Here is a 26,268-nt window from a genome sequence, read left to right on the forward strand (position 1 = left end):
ATAGTTCTATAGCTTCATTAGTACCAAATATAAACCCTATAAACAAAAAAAGGGAGAGTGAGAAAAATAGAAGCCCAATAAATGATTTCAAATAAATTTTCATACAATCAAGAAAATGAAAAATCCAATGTAGTTAGGATAAAGCGTGATGATGATAATGATAATAGTGAGTTGATTGCACCTAAATTAACCTGCATTTGGTTTTGCATCCAGCTAGATACACCCATACCAAACCAATTATATTAAATAATCAAAATTATTTATCTTACGCAGTTTAATTCAAAACCATTTAGTATTTTTTTGTAAAATTTACACATGAACGTTTTGTTTAAATTGGACACAGGTCTTCAAAATGTGATCATTGTGTTATACACATCCAATCGGTACGAAAAAAAAACACTTGTTTGGCCCGTTACCTTTATATGGTTAGGCTACATAAGGCTAGACAATCAACCACATGTAAACTGACTACGGTCATGGCCAAAGTGCAAACCAAACATTTTACATTAAGACGAACTTAAAGCAAATAAAAAAATATTCTAAACAAGCCGATTGAGCATGTTCCATTACTGCACTTAGCCAGATCTCCTTGGATTTCATATCAGTGGATAAACTTTGAATTTTGAAATGATCAGCATGAGAGAAGGCGATGAAAAGTCTTTAACTCTAAGCATACTAATTTTCACTAGAAAAGTTAAACTATTGATCATGGTCCATGATCAATATCATCATCGACATGCCTTTTACCATCTACATGAATTCAACATACATACAGTAGGTAATCTTTTGAATAGATGGGGGAAGAAGGTCAGACAGAAATCTGTAGAAAAAAATACATGCATAACTGTAAAAAGAAAAAGGATGCCACTATAGGTATCCTTTGTATTTTCATTTTAAACAACAGCGTTCTAGCCATGAATGAATAAAGTTTGGTTAGTAGATGTTTGAAATACATCTTGAGAGCTGCCAAAATAATACAACATACACATTTATACAGAATTTGAAGGATATAGTCTAACGAAAACCGTTTTAGCCTAATGTTCCATCAATCAGCAATGCAAAAACTGGTCCTCAATTTTTGGACTGCACATAAATAAGATTATATTTTACAGAACAGTTGATAGCACGCAAACAATCAGCATGCCAAGCACCATTTGACAATATGATTGTGAATCACCACAAATTATTTGTGTGGGAGGGTGATTGTGCTCATTAACCGTCTCCTTTGAGAACTGTACCAGTCCGCCAGATATTTCGAGTATCTGAAAGCATGAAAAACACTTGATTAGTTAAGATCAACCACAACTTAGCACTAGCAACACCAAATGACAGGCACTTACTGATCATCGTCATCCTTTCTAGTCGATTTCACCGGCAAAGGCTGTGATGATCCCACAGCCTGCAAATAGTTTAAACCACAAGTTAGAAAGCAGCTTGACAAGCATAATGAATAAATAGCCTCAGTAAAGCTACTGACCTGATGGCTTAATGACCCCTTATTTCTTGCATGAGCTTGTAGATATTCCTCATAAGACTGGAGCCAAAAAACAAAAGAACAAAAAATGGCATGTTTAGAAGAAAACCTGGCAGTCCACTCAATCTGGTCATCTTTGAATTGCTGCAAAATATTGATTTTGCTCAAATACTTGGATGATCTTTAAGCAAAAGGTAGTTTAATAAAGACATCCAGAAGTGAGCCAAAAAAAAAACAGAATTATGATTCTAATGGTTATACTGACTATGTACCACCAGGTTATGCTTCTCATGATCAGATTAGCCAACATTCAAATTTATTATCCTCAGGTTTCTCATGTAAATACACACCGGAAATTCTCAAATTTCCCTGGACCAAAATAGTGTATATGCAAAATTGTAAGGGAAAAGTACCTCTCTCTCTCTCTCTCTCTCTCTCTCTCTCTCTCTCTCTCTCTCTCTCTCTCTCTCTCTCTCTCTCTCTCTCACACACACACACACACACACACATATATATATAGCAGAAAGATGGATATTCCTTGCTCGTTATCAGACAATTACTTATTCACAAAATCCATGTGGGACTAATAGTTCTCATTTTCCATCTCATGGAAAACCCTTTTCGCTCCACTCAACCATACCTTTTTTAGGGGAATTTAAGTGACAGGTTTTAGAGGAACTGGACGATCATGTTTTGTCAAATATCAAGTGGCAAACTCATACTTTCCTTTCATTACAATATCAAGGAGTTTCTCAAGAATATGCATAACCCAGTGGTAGAATGTTGATCTGAAGACACTCCCTCAAAGTCTTCATCACAATATGCTTTCAACTCTAACACAGAGAAAACATAAAAGAATAGTGCATATTGCATGGTGTTTTTTATGTATCTGATAATTCCCAACACTACTGCGAAGTGAGAAGATCAGGGAGCATTCATGAACTGACTCACAACATTCACAACAAAAGTGATATCTATCCTCGAGATAGTCAAATAAATCAAACTCCCTATCAACTACTTATAGGCAGTAGGGTCATCAAGAAGCTCCTCATCCGAATGTCTTAGCTTGCAGTTGACTTTCATAGGAGTATCCGCATGTTTCTTGTCTTCAGCTAGCCTTGCTTTGTTAATCAAATCAGTGGCATACTTGTACAACAAGTAGCTTCTCTGAGAGTGCAACTTTTAGCCCCAAGAAATACTTTAGCTTGCCCAAATCTTCCATTTCAAAGTTTTATGCCAACCTAGCTTTACGTCTTCGATCATAACCTTGTCATCCCCCACAATTATCATATCATCCACAAACAACAAAAGTACACACTGCCCCTGATTGAAGGATCATGAAAGCTTTGCCCTTAACCCAACTTCACAACTGCAGTACTAAAATTGTCCAACCAAGCTCCTGAAGCTTGTTTCAAACCATACAAAGCTCTCTTCAACTTACACACTCTACTCTCTTTATCTATCATTCATTGAGGCAACTCAATATATACATTTTCCAGGTCACCATTCAAAAAGGCATTCTTGGCTTATAATTGCCACAAATCTCGCCTTCTAACAGTTGCTACTGCTAACAAAGTCTTGATAGCCATCATATGTGCAACTGGAGCAAAGATTACAGCAAAATCTATTATATATTACTGACTATAGCCCTTCGCTACAAGTCGAGCCTTGTATCTTTCAAACGATCCATCAACCCTGTTTTTGATCTTATGCACCCAACCACATTCTTTCCTTCAGGCAACCTGTCTAGCTCCCAGGCTTTCATTCTTTCCAATGCCTCAAATTCTTCAGACATAGTCCTTTGTCACTCAGGCTCTAACACAGATTCACAGATTTAGCATAAGATTTTGGTTCATGGTAAGATTGAATCATGGCTAGAAAAACTTGGTGAGTAGTAGAAAAAGAATCATAGGATACAAAACGAGTTGGTGGAATGGAAGGTCGAAAACTTCTGTGCACCTGAGGAATGAAGGGAGGTTCAGGTGCTTGCTTGTCAAGATTGGCCTGGGGAGCACTGAGACTTGACTCTAGTGAAGATTAACCTTCCTGATCATACTGCTCAAGGAAGGAATGAAAAGGAACATCTAATAGTCTTCTGTTGTAAGTAATCAAATCTTTATCCTTATCTTTCTCTGGATCTTTGGAGAAAAGCACTAAGAAGGAAAAGATAGACTCTTGGTCAACAACTTGATGATTATTCTTATAATATGGCATGTGCTCTAGAAATTCTGCATGCCTAGAGGTCCAAACTCTCTTTTCAACAAGATCATAGCATATATAACATGTTTGCCCTTCAGGACATTCAATGAAACAACACTTAACAGTTTTAGGGGACAACTTGTCTCTTTGATGAGGTGGAAGGAGAACAAAGTGAGTGTTAAGATATATGTAGCATTGCCCTATGTTGTATTTGTCTTCTATACACCAACAGTACACTTGAGTGTACTTTAGGTGTTTTCTTTTTTTCTTTTGATGTGTATTCTTGTACATTTAATTTGAATTGTATCCATGGTATACTTTAGGTATGCCTTTTATATATTTTAGGATAGGTATACTCTAGGTATACCTATTCGATTAGTAAGTATACTTACGGTATACTTTAGTTTAGATTAGGCATTTTGGTCATTATTAAAATGACTAAATATTTTATTTTTGCTTTTTCTTTTTTTCTATGTACTCAAAAGCCCCGATTAGGCACCGACTAGTCCGCCTAGTCAGTCTTGGCATAAGTAAAAAGACTAGGCTTTGCAATTCATAGGTGGGCACCTTAAAAGGTACCAATTTTGCCAACTAAGGTACCTAGTCAGTGACACTATGCTTCCCCCACCTAGGCACGAGGGTATTTTAGTCATTATTATTCTTATATATATATATATGTGTGTGTGTGTGTGTGTGTGTGTGTGTGTGTGTGTGTGTGTGACTTTGCTTTTAAGTTTTTTTTCTGTAAAACATTGAAAGCATGCACAAAAATTTTAATTAATTAAGTTTTTTATATATGTGTGTGTAACTTTATTTATGATGTATATATATGTTATTTATATATGTATGTGTTATTATGCTTCTGCGAAAGGCTAAAATCATATTTTGTTGATTATACTGAATATGTTATGAATAATTATATATATATATCTTGTGTGAGTACAATTATATGTATATTCTGGTTATGTATATTAATATATTTTGTGAAAGCATGTGTAATTTTGTACTTGTGTAATGAAAACATCTTATTAATAAAAGAATTAAACATATTTTTATGTATATTTTGCATACTTTTTTATATTTTAATTGGAGTACCAACTAGTCCTGCCTAGTCCTCGACCAATTTTTTAGGGGTCTACTTACTAGGCACCACCTAGCGCTTTTGAAAACTTTTTTTACGCATTTTTTGAATGACCAACTGGCCGTTGTAGTTTGTAACGGCTAATTTGACTAGTCAAACTAGCTGTTAGGATTTGTTTTCATGGCTACTTTGAATAGTCAAACTAGCTGTTGGGATTTGCTTTAACTAGTTTGACTAGTACTAGCAGTTATGTCTTCCTCTATATTGTTTATCCTTTTATTGTATTGGTGAGAGATAGTGTGAATATTTCTCATTAATAAAATATATTTTTTGTCTTGTTTTTTCCTTGTGGCTATGTATGGTTTATTGTATCTAGCCAAATGCATTATGAGAATGCATTTGTATTTCATATATATTTGATAAAAAAATTGTTATTCTTTTGTATTTCTTGTGTCTCAGATTCCGTGTCATTTTGTGAAAGCAAGTACTACCAAAGACTCTCAACATGTCATAATCAGGTTCCTTACCAATCAACTTATATGGAGAAAATCTTTTGATAACTTTAGATGGTCTCCGGTTTATCAAATGTACAACTGTGATTGCCTCCACCCAGAACACCTTAGGCATGCCACTATTGAAAAACAAGGCTCTAGTAGTTTCAAGAATGTGCATATTTTTCCTTTCTACCACACTATTCTGTTCTAGCGTGTAGGGACATGACCTTTGATGTACCATACCCTTCTCCAATAAGAATTCATGTATATTTAGACCCACATATTATTCAACTTGAATATAATCTCAGGGTCTTCACCTTAGCTACAAATTGAGTCTCAACATACACATAAAATGATTTAAAGATAACAAACAATCACTCTGAGATTTCATAAAATATATCCAAGTATCTATTAAAATCATCAATTAATGTTACAAAATACATGGGCCCACCATTTTGTTCTAGAGTGTAAGGACATGACCTTTCATATGCCCTTCTCCAATAAGAATTCATGCATATTTAGACCAAGGTTGCGGATATGGGAAGTGGAAGCAAGAAGCGATGCATTTTAAAACGTATAGGAAGCGGGAAGCAAGGAATAAAAATAATAATATAAGAATTGAAATGGAACACAAATAAAACTAAAATAAAAGTGACTATTATTAAATTTCATGACTTTTTACTGTAAAAATTAAATTTTTAACAAAATTTAAAAATGATGATTGACAATTTAGAGAAAGCACATGGAAGTGAGTGAGAAGAGCGAGAGGAAACACATAAAAAAGATGAAAAGTAGTGAGAGAACATATAAGAATAGATGAAGCGTGTGAAAAGAATAAGAGAAACATGGGAGAATTGAGATTCCCATCAAGTTTCGGAAGCGAGGAGTGATTGGGCTTTCAAAACGAGTTTCCGAGAAGTGAGCTTCCCACTTATCTAAGAAGCTTCCTGTAACTCTGATTTAGACCCACATATTCTCCCCTTGAATATGATCTCAGGGTCTTCACCTTAGCTACAAATTGAGTCTCAACATACACACAAAATGATTTAAAAATAACAATCAGTATGAGATTTCATAAAATATATCCATGTATATCTAGTAAAAATCTTCAATGAATATTACAAAATACATGGGCCCACCTATAGACAACACCAGGGATGGACCGCAAACATCAAAGTGAACGATCTCAAAAGGACAACTAGACTCAAGTACTCTGAGGCTTAAGGCTAAACAGGAGAGCATGACCCTTAAATAACCTACAACTCTCACAACATCTGACCTCATCAGAAAAATTGCACGTACAACTGCTCCCTAAAATATCTGAGGACAACATATACTGCAACCTAGCCATGAATCCTTGGATTCTTGAAATTTTGAAATGTTCATAGTTATTTTCTGCTTCACGGACCCAAGAATCCACGATTTTACTTTTGCATTATTCATTTTTCACTCCATCAATGAATCATGATTAGGGTCACCCTCTTTAGGCTTCACACTGGTACCATCAAGGTACCCCCCAAACCCTTTCCATCAATGACTGCTGTCATAAAATCAGACCAAAAACCAAAGTTGGTCCCATATAACTTCACCGGAGTAAGTTGAATCGGATCTCCCTTCTCTATACCACCACAATGCCCAAACTACAAGTTCACACTGTTGCACCCAAACACACAAAACACAGCAAAAAAGGAGGCAATACAATATGTATAACACTCAGCTACAGCAAGCACAAGTCACAATAATGCTACGATGCCAATTACTTCACCAAAAGGTCCAAAACACCCAATAAAGAGGTCCATTGACACCGAAAGTAGTGTATGAATACCAATAACACCCACAAATTGCATGAAAAAGATGTTCAAAACACTACATTACACTTGTGCCGTTACACCAACTATAACAGTCAGCACATAACAAAATACCAAGAACCTGCTTACCGCCAGCAATAAAACTCAACTAAAGTTAGGTTCTAAGCCCCACAAACACAATCAGATGACGCCTCAATAAAAAACGACCAAAACCCATCTCACTTGCCAGCTTAAAAACTGACGATAGGCCCACACCAAGCAGAATAGGCAAATCTGGACCGAACATGAAACCGAAAACTGAAAATATTGGAAAAATCACAGAAAATCCAATACTGCTCCAATCGCTGTGATTTTTTATTGATGTTACTTCTAAGATCGACAGTTACCAAATCCCCACATCAAACAGGCCAAACTGAGAACATCACCTGGGCATGCTGATATCAGCACCTCGGTTTCGTGCCTGTTTCAGGTGGAGCGAGAATGACACCTCTGCAGACTTCTGAATGCTCCCACAAAGTCCTCTTTCTAGTGTCAATATGGCTCTGATACCATATTGCATGATGAGAATTCAAGCACTAGAGAAGAGGAAGAATAAGAAGAGCACTCAAAAGTGTTAAGGTTTCATTACTTCAAAAGAATGGGAATATAAAACATATAGGGGTCGACCCCCACTTTGCTACACAAGAGGACAAAAATAGTTGACTAAGGCCCCTAAACTATGTTACACAAATGCCCCTCAACAATAAACATATATACACAACTATGAGGGTAGCACAGATACATGTATATGACATTCTTTAATGACATACATACGCACGTGTGTGCACACACACACAACACACATGATCATCAATGGCATAGGACCATATGGAAACCAGAGCCACAAGAAAAAGGATTTTAGTGTTTCCAGTCACAATTCTGAAAAGGATCACCATATTTCTATTTGCAACAGATCAACCAATCTAAACGTTCATCGGACTGACTGTCCTACAGCAGCATGTTGATAATAGTTTCAACTTGTTTTAAAAAAAAATTATAAGCAATAAATCTTAGAGATGTCCTTTTCATCTATACCTTCCCCATCTAACAAATTGCAATCTAGGTTAGTAAAATTGATAACATCTCCACCAATAGATTATTTCGATTTGCTTCGCTTGACAAGAACTTTTCCATCAGAATTTTGTCAGATTTTTATACTTCAAAACAACTATACCATTCTAAGCAGAGTCCTAGAAATTTTATGTTGACTATTTTTAGTTCATGGTCTAGAATTACCCTTATCCCATTTATTTGGAGTCCCAGTGCACCTACAAGCCTTGACTTCATCCTTTTCTACGTCATTTATATGTTGTTTTAAACTTTGATAGAGTTATGGTGCTGTGGACTTCCGTACAGTTTTGTGCATATTGATAAAGTGGTAAAGCAAGTTATTATGAATTTAAGGGCAGTTCTATTTTGGAAGTCATAGGCTGAAGGAACAATCCTGGTCTGAGATTCTCTACAATTTTTATGACTCATTTAACATAATGACTGCATCTACATGTCAATTTGGTCTATTCCAGCAGTCACAAAGGTCTGCTGCTTTTAGACCGTGTTGTTGCTAATACAATGGCTCACTGGGAATAACAGAATCATGTTCCCAGATGCCTTTAGCCAGCTGTATTGGATAAAACCTAGCATTACATTTGTGGTACAAGACACCTTAGGAATCAGATGCATATTGTCGGTGACCCTTATCTCTTGCCTTTACAATTAAAAGCCAAAAGATTGGGCATGTTGCTACGTGAATACCAACTTTTGAAAATCAGTTGAATTGGAATTCAATCTGCTTTGGAGTTTGCTGCTTGGTTATGGTTAGTTAATGCAGCAGCAACCCACAATTCCACAGAAATCACAGATAATTACGTACTCCAATCGAGAGCACATATAAGCTTACATGTTGTCTCTTGAACTGATTTTACATCTGGATTCATCTGCAATGAAGATGGTTCCAGTGCTGAATGATACTCCATGTATCAATATAATAGTGTACTCTGATCAGAAATGCCTTGGACCCTTTGCTTTCTGTTATGAAGTAAGCTTTCAATTTTTTCTTCAATCAGGGCATTTATTTCACATGAGCCCATGGTGGATCCACTTTATCTAGCTCTTCTTCTACTTCCCTTGCACTCTCATTATCACAGTTGATGGCCATCCATCTATGTACAAGATTGATTCTGTTATCACTGGCTATCTATTTGCCAGTAGTGGATTTTAGCTCCTAAAATAGGAATTATTTCATGCATTTATAAAAAATATATACTGTCCATAGATTTATATTATCATCAGGTAGCTGCAGTGTGCAAGGTCATTGGTGATGAAGCAAACAAGTATTGGTTCATAGAGTTGTGGGCAACTTATATGACAATGTCTGTGATGCATATTGCTGCATCAGTTGGTTTGAGAAACGCGGATCAAATTTAGTTGAAACACTATTGAGTAGGCCACCATTCTTCTGGTCATGTTAAATGTATTAGTAATTTGGTACAATTCTTAATATTACAATAAAACAAAGAAGACTTTTAATATTTCAATAAAAAAAGAAGATATTCTTTTGTAAGTAGTAACGCAGGTAATGTAATTCCTCTGTCCATATAACACAACTTTTTTCCGCCTTTTCCAGTTCGATACTAGCACATTTAATCTTTCATTCAGCTTTGGATTGAATTTGCATTTGATGTCATATATTTGAGCAAATAAGGAGTCCTCTTATATCATAGGTAAAGCCAATACTGTAGAGAGAGTATCTGGTGCTTGTTCCTTTTCAAGTCTTCTTCATGCTTTCTGTTGTAATTATCTTTTCCATCAGTGTACCGAGTGAGGGACTGTCTCTAGAGTCAGTTCTGATTCCTCTTGGATATGATGCCAAAAAAGAAAAAAAATACTAATGTTATGATATATCTCCAAGATGAGATTTTCAAAGTGTGTGCCGTCTTTCATATCTGGTTTGTCACCTAGGATGTCATCTGAGTCTAATCTCTTCTTTCTCCTACATGATTTTCTTGACATTTTATCCTTTGTCAGCAATGTTCTTATAAATTTATGCAGGCAAGCATATAGCAGCATGTGCAACTTTGAGAAGCAGACAGCTATTAAGGGGTACATGGACAGGCTCAAGAGAACCATTCCAATCATTAGCATACTTCCTAGGCTAATCATAATCCTGGTATATTGACTTAAGACAACTGCATCCTGTACTACCGAACAGAAGCATACCAGCTCACCCTTTTGCTCCAACTTGGTTTCAGGCACAGTTCACTTATGCTTATTGTTCAGTCTCTTTATTTTCGTTCACATATCCTTTAAACCTGGTGCTAGTAGAGCAGCAGGATTTAGAAACTGTTAAATGAAATCAATATGCACTTATCCAAAAAAAATATAAACCATATAGATACCTAGGCAAACTTCTTCAAAAGTTATATCTACTTATGAAATGCTGATAGTATTTTAATTACTCAAAATGAGACAAGCGAGATCAAGATGAAAGGGGACTACCATATCAAGAATATCTTCCTCAGATACAGAATCATCAAAATGTGCTCGGCCATTAGTAGGATTATCTTTCTTGTCCAACCAAGAAGAATTTCCATCTCCCCGTCTACTTGCAGGTTTCTCATAAACGTGAGGATGCCTTATCCAAGAACCTTTCTTTACCTCCAATGGGGAAGGAAGAGGTTCTGACAGCAAACCATCAGTAGGTCTTGCAAACGGTATTTGTGAATTTTGAGAATCAGATGACATCAAGTGTTGATAATATACAGAAGGATATGGTACTGGAGTCTTGCCCCATGCAATTTGTGAAGAATGAGCTGGCAATGCATATTCTTCTTCTGACGAGGGAACTGGAGATTCCCGACAAGGCCTTTTGACAAAGTACTCATCTCCAAATGAATTACCCCTAACAGCAAATGAATTCCAAATCAATAAATTTGGTTTGTCTTAAAAGTAAAAGCAAGTGTGAATTACCTCTTCAATTTTCCGTCCAGGCCACTTCTGTCATCAATAAGTGCACAGAGAGCTTCACCAATTTCCTGTGTTAACTCCTGAAAATCGACAATATTTAAAACATACATATGAATAGTCCTCCAAGGAGTTTTTACATAAAAAAGCAATATATTTTGGATCAAACCTGGCAATCACGGCTAATTTTAACAGGTTTGTAATCATTTAATGGATTTTTAAGATGAAGAGTTTTTTGAAAGGGTAGATTATGCAACCGAAGCCATTTAACTTTGAAAGTCCGTCCCCAAGGATTATTTCCACTGCTAGATTCACTCCAAACATTATCACGCCTCCAACCAACAGGAGACATCATTTGTGCATAACCTTGGAAATACCCACTCATATTGACGCTGAAGATAAGAATTACTCTGTCCGAGTTCTGCATGATACAAATTGAAGCAATAAGAAGAAGAAAAGGAGAACAGAAAATATGGAGAAAATGACTTGTGCATTTACATGAAAAGCTTCCTCCAGAATTGGTTCGTTCATTACTTGTGTAGCCCAAATACCTCTTTCAATTGAGAGCTGAATATTATGGTGACTTAAACTTTTAATAATAAAATATCTTGTCACATTCAGCTTTTGGTTTTGCACATCATTTAAATCAGTCCTCCCTACAAAAGAATGATTTTCTTGCTCATCAGCCATTACAGAATTGCAACGTTCATTCTCTCTGTAACTTGAGATTCCTGAAAACCAACAGTTTTGATAGGTCATATGAAGTAAGGAAAACAAGAATCTCAAAAACCAATGGACAACTACATTTTCAAAATAAACTACCTGAAAATTAGGTGCGATCACATCAATCAAATATATGAAGACATGCACATGCACATGCACATGCACATAAGTGGCCTGAAGGTCTAAACATGAACAAGAGGTGCTCCACTCAACTGACTTTCTTAGACCCACAATCAATCTAAGCTTTAGATTTTTATCACCGTTATTCATGTATAGATATCAAGACATGAAAATGTTCAGTCCCACATCTCATGTGTAGCATTTCACAAGATTTCTATTAACATAAAAATTAGTTCTGAGTTCCTTATGCTGTATGTTGAATATTCTCAAACTAGAAGGAGAGTTTCTCATTTCAAAAGTTTTGATACCTTAGCACGTTCATGTTGACGCACAATATTTACATGAAAAACGAACTAAAATTGTACACTTGCAGATTGAGTTTTCTGTTTTATTTTCCCTTTGAAACAATAAAAGAAGAAATTGACAGTAAGAAGAAATCAGAAATAGTTGACAATTAGAACCAAGAAAAGACAAAGGATCATGCTATTTCAAGACGTATTCAATGGTATTTTTTACTTTATGCTATAAAATTAATGGACACCTGTTGTACACTTTTCAGGTTCTTTATTATGCAATCTTTTTTTGGTCCATGTAATTCCACATGAAATTGGATTTTAATGATTGATAGGTTGAGCTTGAGCGAAGTCTTTAAGGGACGAATGGCCCAACAAGTTTTGAAAACCCAACCTCAGGTGGATTTCCAGCAACTTACAATGCTGGGGGTGTTAATGTGTGTGTACATGTATATGTATCATGAAACCTACCCAGCCCACATGTATTCTTTGCCACATGATGGAAAACAAGTGTGTGTATATATATATATATACGGAAAAATGTTTTGTAAACTTGAGTGTACCATGATGGTCATACACTAGCATTTTCTGGCCACATTCCACCATCAGATTGGCTGCAATTGTCAGGATCAGACCAGCTAGAATGGACAGTGACGATGGTTTCCAGCCAATCTGAAACAAGAATAGTACAGGTCAAGGAATAGCTTGTTCCAGATCAAACTGGGTCCAAAGTTGTCTCAATTATTAGTGATGGGCATTCATGAGACTAAACATTTTATGGGCAGTTATGGGCTGTGATAAGACAGAACATGGGCATAGGGCATTACACCGTTTGAGGTGGTACGGACTTCAACAGTTTTCAGTATCACAATGGCCAGAAAAGGGTAAAGTATATAGGGCTACCTAATACACATGAATGCATAGAATCATATATATAAACCGGAATACCCATCAAGGGCATTCTGGTCTTTTCACAATCTAATAAGCATCAGCCCATTAGGGGCTGACTGTGTCCTTTTTTATTCTTCTTATTTTTTGTTTTTTGTATAATGATGTGATGTGGGCAGCTCCAACTAGCTGTTGGAGCTGCTTCCAACAGTCACATAGCAGCCCAACAGCTAGTTGGGCTGCACCCTTTTTGTCTCTTATGCTTTATAAATAGGGCTTTAATCCCATGTACACTTCAATGCTTTTTAGAGCATTTCATTCAATACAAGAATATTTGTTTGACTCTTGTGTGGGTAGTGTGGCTTGATAAAGTATTGTATTTGATTGTTTGTGTTCTTGTAAGTCCATAAGTGACATTTATTTTCTTTTGTGTTATTCCATTACATGGTAGCTTTGAGGATTTTGAGTTGTTATTAATTCGGAAAAGCCAATAGGAGGATCGTGAGATTGGTGGAGCAACGGTTTGTGGGATCATTGCATCGAGAAACGCACTATCAAAGAGCTCCTCAACAAATCTTTGGTTATCTTCTTTTCTCTTTCGTTCTCTCTTTTTCTCTCTTTCATTATTGTAAAACATGAAGAATAAAAAAGAAGTGATTGTCTCCGTTCCCGTGCAACTCAATGATACTATGTGATGTGGGCATCCATAGTGAAACACAAAATATAGAAAAAGGGTCTATGGGGTTTGGTTGATAGTACTGAAAGAGAGCCTAAACTTGTACTTACCAAGAATGAAAATGTGAAGGAAGTGACTCTTCAAGGAGAAAAAATGTCTAAGGCCGTTACCGAATATGAGAAAAAATGGAAAGAGTGAAAGATGGGTCATTCCAAGATAATTAAATGGCTCATCAATAGTGTTGACATCAACAAATACTATAGCTTAACAAAATTTGACTTCGCTAGTAATGCATGGAAGTATTTTAAAGATATGTACAGTCTCAAGGATATTGCTCACATATGCAATGTGCAAAATAAAGTGATAACTATAACCCAAGGAGAGATGAGCATTAGAGAATATTACAATGCTCTCTCTTTTTTTAGATGAATTGGCTCTTCTAGAGCCAAAATGACATAGCCCACAAGATGTAGAACTCCGTGAAAAAATATTAGAACGGAGCATTTTTATCGATTTGTTAATGGGCTTAGACCCGAATTTGAAGGGACCAAGTCGGCCCTTCTTCATAGAGGAGGTGTACCTACCATAGTTGAAACTCTTGAAGATTTAACTATGAAGGAAAATAAGTTTAAAAAATCATCCGCTTCAAAGGATGAAGAATCTGTGTTTTGTATGTCAAAGCCCGAAAATCACACTAGGAGTTATAAACCTCCTAACTTTGTAAAAAATAATGAGAATGGAAGAAATTTCAATGATTATAAAAGTCAAAGTGATAAAAAAAGTGATCATGAATACAAGAAGGGTATCAAAATAATATGTAACCATTGCTATGAACCAAGATATATCAAGCCTTTTTTGTCCTAAAAGAAGGAAAGAAGATCAAAGATATAATAAAAGGGTGGCTTCGATGAGACCATCCTTTGAAAGAAATAGTGTAAACAACTCCAAATGCATCGGCTCATTATCTATGATGCAACTCATGAAGGCACTACAACCAATGTTCAAAAATCAAGCTTCTTCCTTATCGGAGGCGACTGTATCCACAAGTGTTGACCCTAGTAAGACTTCTTTGATCCTTAACTCTAGTGCTTCTTTCTATATGACTCCAAATGAGTTCATATTATCTGAATGTTATACTAACCCAAATAATTTGTATGATTCAACTACCGATGGAACTTCATTAAAAATTAAAAGTTTTGGAGTTTTTCAAAAACAACAAACTTCCTTTATACCAAATATTAGAATAGTACCAAACTATGTCACATGGGTGCGGAAAATATATATATATATATATATATATATATATATATATATATAAAGTCCAAAAGTTGGACATAAATGACCCTAGGTGCGGTCAACACACCCAGGGTCAGGTTGACCGCACTGGGTGTTGCACGCGCACCCGCATCGCGTCGATGCGGGTGCGGCACCCAGTTGGCCGAGTCCCTATGACATAGGTACCAAATTATTTAAACCTCTTATCCGTTTCTCAAATTGCAGATCATGGATGTAAAATTTTGTTTTCACCTCCGGTCCGGGAAGTCGATTGGGCGAGGTCATATAAGAGGAGATCTCTATGTTATGGACAATCTTGAGTTATTAAAACATACCTTTTGTAATTTTGTAGAAAAGAAAGATATAGAAAATTGACACAAAAGACTAAGAAATCCAAGTAGTCCAACTTAAATTTGTTTTTATTTCTTGCAAGCTATAAAGAAAAAGATTTTGGTTGTGAATATTGCATTCTTGGTAAAATGAAATCTTTACTCTTTGGGCCTAAACATTTTATATCTAAAAATCCATTTGAGTTGGTACATTCGGATGTATGGAGACCGGCTCCAGTTGTATCCAAAGGAAGAGTATCTTATTATGTTGTGTTTGTAGATGATTATAGTAGACAGTCTTGGATATATTTTCTCAAACACAAATCCGAAGTATTTGATTGTTTTAAAAAAAATCATGGATATACAAAGACTCAATTTAAAACCTATGTCACATGGGTGCGGGTGCGGGTGCTACACGGGTGCGGAGCAATTTCAAAAAAATCGGACATGGGGACTATATATATATATATATATATATATATATATATATATATATATCCATTTTGTCACAAGCCTCCAAAGTGGTTGAGAAACTTCTAATTCAGGGTTAGAACTTGAACCAACTATATTGACACTGCCGCTAGAACTCGCCATTATATCTGAAAAGTGAAAACTGAAAAGAAAATAAGTAAATAAAATAAAGTTAATAAACACTTCAAAAAATAGTAATAGGAGCTCCAGGTTCGTTCCCTCTATGCAAATAAGGTTCAAACCAGGCCCTCCTCTTCGAGGGGATGATGCAGAGAGGGGGTTTATTCCCTCTCTACAAACCAGGTTCGAGACAGGGGCCCAACCGCTTGTCTGATGCAAAAAGGAGGGGCAGGGCAAGCCCTTGCCGAACCTTATCAGTGGTAGGGGCTTCGCCCTTGCCAAAAAGCCAAAGGCAGCAAGGGCAATGCCCTTGCCTGGCGAAGAAGATGGGAAGGCAAGGGGCGAAGGCCCTTACTAGAAAAGCAGAGGCGGCAACGGCTTCGCCCCTACCTGTCCTGCAAAAAGGAGGGTCGGCAGGCCCTGCTTGCCGGCAGTGAAGGAGAGGACGAAGAAGGGAGGAGTGGGGGAAGGAGGTTCTCGACTGACAGGCCGAGCCTAGACTTGGTCGCCGGACAGAAGGGAAACGAGGAGGGGTCGAGCCCCTCTTCTGCGAGCAGAGGGTGCAGAGAGGAGGGGGCTACCAAAAAATAAGAATGAGGCAGGGGCGGAGCCCCCTGTCTCGTTCTTTTTTTTTTGCGAGCAGAGGGAGCAGGGGGGGGGGGGGGGGGGGGGCGGCTGCCGAAAAATAAGAACGAGAGCCCCCTGCCTCGTTATTTTTTTCCGACAGGGGGCGGAGGCCCTTGCCATATTTATTTTTCGGCAAAGGCTTCGCCCCCTGCCGGAAAAAAAGAACGAGGTGGGGGGCTCCGCCACCCGCCAGAAAATGAGGAAGGGGGAGCCCCCTACCGGATGAAGAGGAGAGAGTGAGAATGAGGGGCATACTTGTTGACGGAGGAAAGGGGGAGACGGTGGTTGGCGTCGCCTTTGGCTACTGTCACTGGAGTCTGGATCGCCGATGTGAGTGTAGAAGGAAGTTGCAGGGGTTGGGGGAGGCAAAATCGACAGGGTAAGCCCCTCCCCCTGTCGTAAACCCCTTTTAGGGTTTGGCCCCAACGATGCAGAAGAAGTTTGAATCTGGGTCCAAAACGTATTTAAAAACAGACATTTATAGACTCGATCAAAGTTGACCGAGTCTATAAAGTGGACGGACTTGACCCAGGTGCGTTGACCGAGTCTGACACTTGTTGACCGAGTCTGTCCCGTGTCGGGGCGTGTCGACGTTGGTGTATCGCCTCCCTAGCCGAGTCTGTGTGACTTAGTTTAAAACCAATATTAAAATCTTTAGAACCAATTTTCGAGGAAAATTTGTGTCAAAAGAGTTTAAAAATTATCTTGACTTAAATGAGATTATTCATCAAAAATCTTGTTCTTATACTCTTCAACAAAATGGACTACCTGAAAGGAAGTATAGACATATTGTTGAGACCACTAGAACACTTCTTATATCAAAAAATGTTCCAAAAATATTTTGGGCCGAAGCCCCTCTTACGATGATTTATTTGATAAATAGAATACCTTTAAAAAAACATTAAAAACATTTTCTTATTGAAAAATTATTTAAAACATTTCCTGATTATAAAAGGTTGAGTCTTTGGTTGTAAATGTTTGTCCTTACAAACAAAAACAACAAACTTTCCCCAAAAGCAATTCATTGTATTTTTCTAGTCTATGCCGAAAATCAAAAGGGATATAGATGTTATAACACTAAAAGGAACAAATTATATGTTTAAAAAATGTTACTTTTCATGAAAACGAAAATGGGTTTGGTAAAGAGAAAATCCAAGAGCATTGTGACTATTCATTTCTTTTCGACCTTGTCAATAAACATGAAAGATGTAATAACATTCATGATGTGCATGAGAATGACATTGAGGACACTCATGATACACATGGGAATCTGAATGAGGCCCTTGATGGTATAGACCTATCTCATAATGAAATTCAAACATATACTCGACATAAAGATGACCATCCACCATGTGCTTTAGAAAGATATTCTCAAAATCAAGATATAGATTCCCAAAATCAAGATATAGATTATCCTAGTGTTAGAAAATTCATGAGGATTTCAAAGGCTCCTAGTAGATTCGTATCCTATAATTCTTTTGAACCTAGGTATTGATTTTGTCTAATGGCTATACAGTCATATGTAGAACCAACATCTTACCATGATGCTAAAAATCATCAAGAATAAATTAAGGCAATGAATGATGAATCAGAATCTTTAGAAAAGGCAAAAACATGAAAAATTCAAACATTACTTAAAGAAAAACTTTAGGATGTAAATGGGTCTATAAAATAAAAACTAAAAGTGATGGGACATTAGAAAGATATAAAGCTAGAATAGTAGTCAAAGGATACAATCAAGAATATGGGATAGACTATGATGAGATATTTGCTTCAGTCGCTCGAATAACCACTGTTAGAATCCTTATTTCTATAGCATCAATTAAAAAAAGGTCAAAATCTTTCAAATGGATGTAAAAAATATTTTTTTGAATGGTAATCTCAATGAGAAAGTTTACATGGATCCTCCAGTAAGTATAAGTTTAGCACATGAAAAAATTCTTCGGTTACGAAAAACATTATATGGTTTAAAGCAAGCTCCAAAGGCTTGGTATGATCGGTTCAATAGTGTGATGACATAACTTCACTTTAAATCTTGTTATACTGACACTGCATTGTTTGTTAAGTCTTTTAATGCAAGAATGGTAATATTACTCCTTTACGTTGATGATATGAATATCACAGGAGGTGACAAGCAGGGAGTTCATATCAAAGATGTGCTGAAAGATAACTTTGATATGACAGATCTTGGTTTTCTATGATATTTTCTTGAAATAGAAGTGACTTACTCACCTCGTGGTTGTTTTTTGTCGCAGACTAAGTATGCAACAAAGATCATAGAACAGTCAGGACTCTCAGATGAAAAATGAGTTGATACTCCAAAGGTCATAAATGCAAAAATAAAGAAAGATGATGGAGAACCTCTGAAGGATCCAACTTCATATAAACAAATGATTCAAGATTTATCTTATCTCTCTATTACTCGTTATGATATTTCTCATGCTATTCATTCTGTTAGTCAATTTTAGCATGCTCCCACTACAGTACATATGAGTGTTGTAATGAGAATTATTAGATATATTAAAATTTTTATTAATTATGAGTTATTTCTTTCATCCACTTCCTCGTTAAAAGTTATTGCATATTCTGATTCTAACGGGGGGATGTGAACGATAGACGCTCAACCACTGGTTCTTGTGTTTTTGTAGGTGATTCTCTAATTTCATGGTGATGCAAGAAGCAGCAGAAGGTGTCTCTCTCTTCCACTGAAGCAAAGTACCATGTCATGGCAACAACTACGTCTGAGTTAGTATGGTTGAGACAGCTATTAGAAGATTTTGGAGTTTACATTGCAGAATCCTCAAGATTATGTTGTAACAACAAGAGTGTGGTACACATTGCAAGCAATCATATATTCCATGAAAGGACCAAACACATTGAAATAGATTGTCACTATGTTCATGAAGAATTTCTGAAGAAGACCATCACATTGCCTTATGTTCCAACTGAGTATCAACTAGCAAATTTCTTCACTAAAGCGCTCTCGTAACCTAGGTTTCACTTCCTACGCAAACTTCTCAGTTCTTACACCCTGAGTTTGAGGGGGGGTGTTAAGATTAGCCCTCTAATCTATGTCACAGGGATTCGGCTAGCAGGGTGTCGCACCCGCATCGACGCGGGTGCGGCACCGGGTGCGGTCAACCTGATCCTGGGTGCGTTGACCGCACCCAGGGTCATTTTTGTCTAATCTTTTTTTGGATTTTTTTAAAAAAAAAATTGCCCTATGAAATGGGCTGCGTAATTTAAAAAAAAACTTTTGGGACCCGCGCCGGGGGGAGCCCTCGGACCCCCCTTCCTGCAAGGGCAAAAACAATGAATCAGGCTCCACAACTCATCACTTTCATCTTTGGGGACAACCATATAAGATAAAAAAATGGTAAAAAGTAAGTTGGGCATAAATGTCATGGACCTTAACAGCTACCATACATTCATACATATATATATATATATATATATATATATATTTACATTTTTCCCCTGCCGCACCCCCGCACCCAGGTTTTTTGGAAGTGCCGAATCCCCGCACCCGCACCCATGTGACATAGCCTCTAATATATATATAAACAACAACAACAACAACTACGCCTTCATCCCAAAACAATTGGGGTCAGCGATATGAACCAAAAAAGAAATTCATTTTGGGTCTTCCACATGAATCCTTTTCCTCCAATCATTTCTATCCAACGCCATGTCCTCGGTGAGGTTCAAAGCATTCATATCCTTTCCTATCATCTCCATCCAAGTCTTCCTAGGCCTACCCCGACCTCTTTTAACTAATATATTTTCCCATTTCTCCAACCTTCTAACTGGAGCATCATTAGGCCTTCGCCGAATATGTCCAAACCACCGTAAACGATTCTCTCGCATCTTATTTTCAATGGGTGCAACACCTACCTTCTTACGTATCTCTTCGTTCCGAATCTTATCTTTTATTGTATTTCCACACATCCATCTAAGCATCCGCATCTCAGCTACACTCATTTTTTGAATATGATGTCTCTTGGCAGCCCAACATTCCGTACCATATAGTAAAGCGGGTCTAATAGTCGTCCTATAAAATTTTCCCTTCAACCGCAATGGCATTCTACGATCGCACAGCACTCCAGTAGCACTTTTCCATTTCATCCACCCAACCTTTATCCTATGATTTACATCTCCATCAATTTCTCCATACTTTTGAATCATGGATCCCAAATATTTGAAATAATCTAATATATATATATATATATATATATACATGTATATATATACACACACACACACACTGAAATACCCATCAAGGGCATTCCGATCTTTTCACATTGTAATAGGCATCAGCCCATTAGGGGCTGACTGTGTCCTTTTTTATTTCTTTTTATTTTTTGCAGCTCCAACTAGCTGTTGGAGCTGATCCCTTTTTGTCTCTTATGCTTTATAAATAGGGCTTTAAGCCCATGTACACTTTAATGCTTTTTAGAGCATTTCATTCAATACAAGAATATATAGGGTGACCAACCACCATATTCATAAAGTAATCAAACTTCCCTTTCATTATCATCAATGAGCAAGAACCAATAATTCGCAGTCAGTCTAGCAATTTGTAAACCCTGTCCTCCATTCATGATAAACAACCAGGTCATTCATAGACAGACATAATGAGAAAAGATGTAGATAATCATGTCACCAGCAGCTTCACATATTACAAATCCAGTATCTATGCTATGTTACACAAATGATCAAAAGTGTGTGCATTGCCCAAGCAGTTGACAACAAGAATGGAGCATGGAGACGTATGTCACATTGACAATTCACTTAGTATGTGTATCCCATGTCAACACAACACGACACTCGGACACTTCATGGACACACTCATACCAGTTTCATACAATCAACATTGTGCCACTAACATTATCTATTTTCTTTTAAGATCGTATTAACTTATTTCATACTCACTTTTCTTTTTCTTTTAAAACTTATCATGAATTATATTATATTTCTCATTATTTGATGTTCCTAATTATAATTATTTAGGATTGTTGTTTTATACACACACATGCATACAACTATGTGTGTGTACAACCATTTTCCTGTGTCCTAAATTTTGAAACTTATCATATTGTACCAAGTGTATCTGCATTGCTCTCGCATCCATTTCCATGTGACACAGCTGGAGACGAGTAAAAAGGACCACAACCAAAATAGATGCTTATACATTTGGTCTAAAAGAGGATTCCTAGTAAGGTTTTACTTCCTATGTTGGTTAATTGTATTCACGAGAGAGAGAGAGAGAGATGTTCCTCCAGTTCGAAAAAGTGATTTTCAAGGAATGCACTCAATGCCTCTTGGTTTACTGGAGGATACCTCTGTCCAAAAAACTGAAAAGAAAAGAAAGGGGCCATCATGGCATCAGAACATAACATTCCGCTGAAAAGACAGAGCTGACAGAAGGCCTCTCCATGAAAGAAAGAAACATAGCCAGGAGAACAACAATTGGATGAGAGCTGCATATATTCAAAGATAATTTCAAAACACAATTCATGTTCTTTGTCAGTGCATTCCTTCCAAAAGAGAAAAATGGGATCTCTTTGTTCCTTTCACAAAAAAGTGTGAAAATGTAACAAACGGTTGAATACCACCAAGTAATGACTACATGTCGGTAGTCCAATCAAGTCAGGGGCTGAATCTGTTTGTCACAAGGACAGAAGGAAAGAACAGCTAGGCCTAGCATTGATTGAAGTGGTAGCTTTAGTAAGATATAAAGGCCAAAGGTCATGCCAACTGTGTCATGTTCAATGATAAACTTAGCCTTTGTAGCTTAAACAATTGAAGATCATTAAAAAGGAATAATGTCATAAACAGATGGTCCAAATTCAAAAAGTAGAAATATAGAAAGCTATACATCTGAATAAATAACACAAACATACAATTTGAAATTAAATGACTCAATATAGAGCAATAGACCATCAAAAGAAAGCAATGTTTCAAGAAAATGTGGCCTTGAAAAAAACAACCCAAACTCAAAAACAGATGTCATAAAACAGTTGGAGATCATTAAAAAGGAATAATGTCATAAACAGATGGTCCAAATTCAAAAAGTAGAAATATAGGAAGTTATACATCTGAATAAGTAGCACAAACATATAATTTGAAATTAAATAATTTAATATAGAGCAATAGACCATCAAAAGAAAACAATGTTTCAAGAAAATGTGGCCATGAAAAAAAGAACCCAAACTCAAAAACAGATAGTGGATTGATGACATAACATCAGCAACAATGAAGTTAATATGAAAACCCAACGCTACAAAGACGAACAAACTACATGAAATAACGAAATAACAAACTAAGATGATAAAGGAATGCTTTCTCAAGAATGATAGAGAGATTCCATTGATCTCATTTAGATATCATAATCAAGATCCTTAATTTAACTTGAAGAAATAGCTGCAAAACGGACATGTGCTATTGCATTTACACCAAGACGGTCTGTTAAGTACCTCGATCCTCATGATTATCCACATCTTGCTTACTGTCCGTCAATGAAGAATCCACTATTGATGCATTTTCTCTTAGGTTATCTGGCGAACCTTTTTTGTCTCCCTGAAATATAGATGAGACAACCAAACTGTCAAATCAAAGTAAATGCACAAATATAAAACTATGCAAAGTACCTTTTAAGATTAATGACCGTTTATTGTTCAGTTTGAATAGGATAAATGCTGTTTGGTGGTGCAGGGTTTTCCTTTGTAATATATGTGAGGTGAAATTTTTTTCTATGTTTTTTTCTATATTGGTTCCCATCTTACTGGCAAGAGACAATTCCATCTCTGCCTTATGGCTTTTTATAAAAAATGTCCCCATCTTTCAAAACTCAGACATATTCATCCTTCAATCAACTGCCATCAATTAGCGGAGGTAAAAGGTCAACCATGAAGGTGCAGAAATTACCAAAACACCCTTCACCATTCTTGGGCTGGGGCTGCTCGATCCTTTCCTGAACCGCCTATATGCAATCTTATTCCATTTTCTCCCATTGCAAGTTCACTTAAAAGGAACTTGACAATGTGAGAAGACAATAACTGGGCTTGTGCAAGATGGATTGGAAGAAGATAGCATTGTTGTGTTTAATCAGTTTAACATGACTGTCTTGAACCCTGATGGATTAATGCTCACTGGCGTCTTTGCTACTTATGGTGTCTTGTCAGTAGCTATGTTGCGTAGATACAGGTAAGAGCATAGGTGTATTAAACACGATAAAACCTCCTATCATAGTATCACCATAACATAAAATATCATGATATTTTCCTGAGATATTCACAAGATTTTCAAAAAACACATTTTTCATATATTTTAATTTGTTTGTTTCTTTCATATTATGAAAACTTTTCTAACTGTATCTTTATATTTTTGCAAGAAAAGTACTACAAAACCTATTATTTCTTATGTTTTATTTCTTCATATTTTTTCAAATTTTAAAACTTCTGATATGTTTCCAAGATTTTTTGAGAAAAACTTTTTGAAAAAAAAACTCCTGAGAAAAAACTTCTTGGAAAAATGATATCAGTGAATATATGTGTGTGTGTGTGTGTGTGTGAAACTCTATTACACAAAACTCACGTTTGCTATATAGTGGCTATTAGTATTTCCATTCTCTTCCCTACTTTTCAAACTTTGAAAAAAATCAAAAAGAAAATGTTAGGTAGGCCTTTCCTCAAGCTTAGCAGAGCCAAACTGGTTTGAGATCAAAATTAGTTTAAGTTGGCTGTCTGCGGCCCTAGATGTCAACTTGAACTTAACATCAAGAAAGGACCTTGCTACTCTGCAAAAAATGCAGAGCATAATATTTGAAAACCCTAGTCAAACATGTTGTGAAGCACACATTAAGATCTATCAAAATTGTCATGCAGGTTTATCGTATTGTATCATAAAATCAACAAAAAATGTTCTTAAAATTAGATAATAATTTGAAACTTTGGTTAATTTAGGTTGTGTTTTGGAGGCCTGTCGGAGGAGGAGATGGGATGGCATTGGAGGTAGCTAGTTGAGCTGGACTATCCCAAATGCAATTGGACTGTTTGGAAGAAGGATTTGAGGGAAGCGTCAATTACGGCTGGTAATCCGCTAGCTCCAAATCCCCAAAACTTCAAATTTCAAGTCCCCTTGTAAAGAGGAGGTATTTACGACACCATGAATCATAGGGAATCCGGTGGGTCCCTGAATTTTCGATAGTTAGATTTTTTTTACTGCATTTACCTCAATAAATCCCCTCCTCAACACATCTCCTTACTTTTTTATCTATGTATGTTGACTTCCTCCATGCTGCTCACTGAAATTTTCTTCAACATTGTTTCTTCTCTCATTCTCAATCTCAGAAAGGAAAGAGGTAACACAATAGGTTATGCTTGTTTTTTTTTTCTCCTTGGATTTTTTTTTTAGTGTTCATTTGTTTGTTTATGGTTAGAATCTGCTTGTTACGTAGTTTTGTTTTCTTGATGTTGAATTTTTGGGGTGGTGTTTGGGACCATGGTCATCACCAACATGGCAGTAGAGATATAAGATTTCATCTTTGTGTTCATGGGGATACATGCCATCCATCCGATAAGTCATCTATGATACTTGATGGGGCAGGTGCAATACATCCATCTTAATGGATCTATGGTGAATTTGTTGGATTGATATAAATATATATAGCCCTACAAATATAATATGTAGCAATAGTGGAAGATGTTGCCAGTTTTAAGTGAAGAAAGTGACTGTTATATCTGTCAAAGTGCCACTCAAAATTTTACTTTTGCAGATAGGAAAATCATAAACAAGACATAAGTTTGGGTGGTGAAACATATATATACTGGCAATGGTATTTTAAGCTGATGGTTAAGTCATTTTGTTCTTGGCTTGAGATTTTCATATTATTTTGAATATGGACTTGTTTTTTTTTTGGTTCCTTTGAAAGGATATAGCTTGCTACAATAGTTGTGTCCGTGAATATTACGGATTTTGTGAGTGTTTGTTTCGGGTTTTTCCTTTCCTGTGAAGGATGCTTATTTGTTTGTCTTGTTTCCCCCACATCCTCAAGCACTAGGAAAATAAGACCCTCTTTATACCCAATCTACCTAGCTGTTGTATTCAAGAGGCCTATAACTACAGTCACCTACAACCTTGGATATGATGTCTTAGCACCAATTAGAACATTTAGGTTGAAAAGGGACAAGGTGGAAGATGGTGAGAAAATGAATAACATGTGAAGGGCGAATTAGCAGTATGCCGAGATGGTACTACCTGTAGGGGGGCTTGTTCATTAATATATCACAATGCAGTCTTTACATTGTCACATAAGCTGGTGGACATGGATCAACAATTTTTTTTATTTTTTTTCATTGAGGATGAAGAGCAATAATCAAACAATTAAAAAGTTTACTTCATAATGGTAGGTGAAAATATGTTTTTTATTTGTTTTTTATTTTATATTAATATATTGTGAATTTATGTTTGTGTTTGGAAAATTTACAGATACATTTCCTTAGATTTCGTCAGAGATGACAAATAGTTGCTAAGAGTATCATAGTTGTGGCAACGGTTGTATACACAATCGTGGGTTGGGTCATTGACACATACATAAATTGAGAGCCTGCAAGAAATAGGGACACATACAGGCAGTATTACATTAATAAAACAATAGGTGCAGGTGATGTGGCTTGTATTAACCAAATTA

The 26,268-nt window shown here is 36.5% G+C and overlaps 1 protein-coding gene across 5 annotated transcripts in view; it reads right to left on the reverse strand.

Moving 5' to 3' along the window:
* Positions 1 to 848: 848 nt before the first annotated feature.
* Positions 849 to 26,268, reverse strand: part of LOC149817705 (uncharacterized) — a 41,665-nt gene continuing 16,245 nt past the window's right edge. For all 5 annotated transcript variants that reach the window (XM_089985692.1, XM_089985689.1, XM_089985693.1 and 2 more), the window contains 8 exons: positions 23,054 to 23,156; positions 11,554 to 11,786; positions 11,225 to 11,476; positions 11,062 to 11,138; positions 10,591 to 10,993; positions 1,478 to 1,534; positions 1,341 to 1,399; positions 849 to 1,262 (listed from right to left, as the gene is read on the reverse strand). In XM_089985692.1, the coding sequence (XP_089841818.1) occupies positions 1,184 to 1,262; positions 1,341 to 1,399; positions 1,478 to 1,534; positions 10,591 to 10,993; positions 11,062 to 11,138; positions 11,225 to 11,476; positions 11,554 to 11,786; positions 23,054 to 23,156 (1,263 nt within the window). In that variant the 3' untranslated portion in view covers positions 849 to 1,183. The remainder of the gene's footprint in view (positions 1,263 to 1,340; positions 1,400 to 1,477; positions 1,535 to 10,590; positions 10,994 to 11,061; positions 11,139 to 11,224; positions 11,477 to 11,553; positions 11,787 to 23,053; positions 23,157 to 26,268) is intronic.

Source organism: Nuphar pumila, chromosome 13, assembly GCF_984573655.1.
Source record: "Nuphar pumila chromosome 13, dmNupPumi1.hap1.1, whole genome shotgun sequence".
Taxonomy (NCBI): domain Eukaryota; kingdom Viridiplantae; phylum Streptophyta; class Magnoliopsida; order Nymphaeales; family Nymphaeaceae; genus Nuphar; species Nuphar pumila.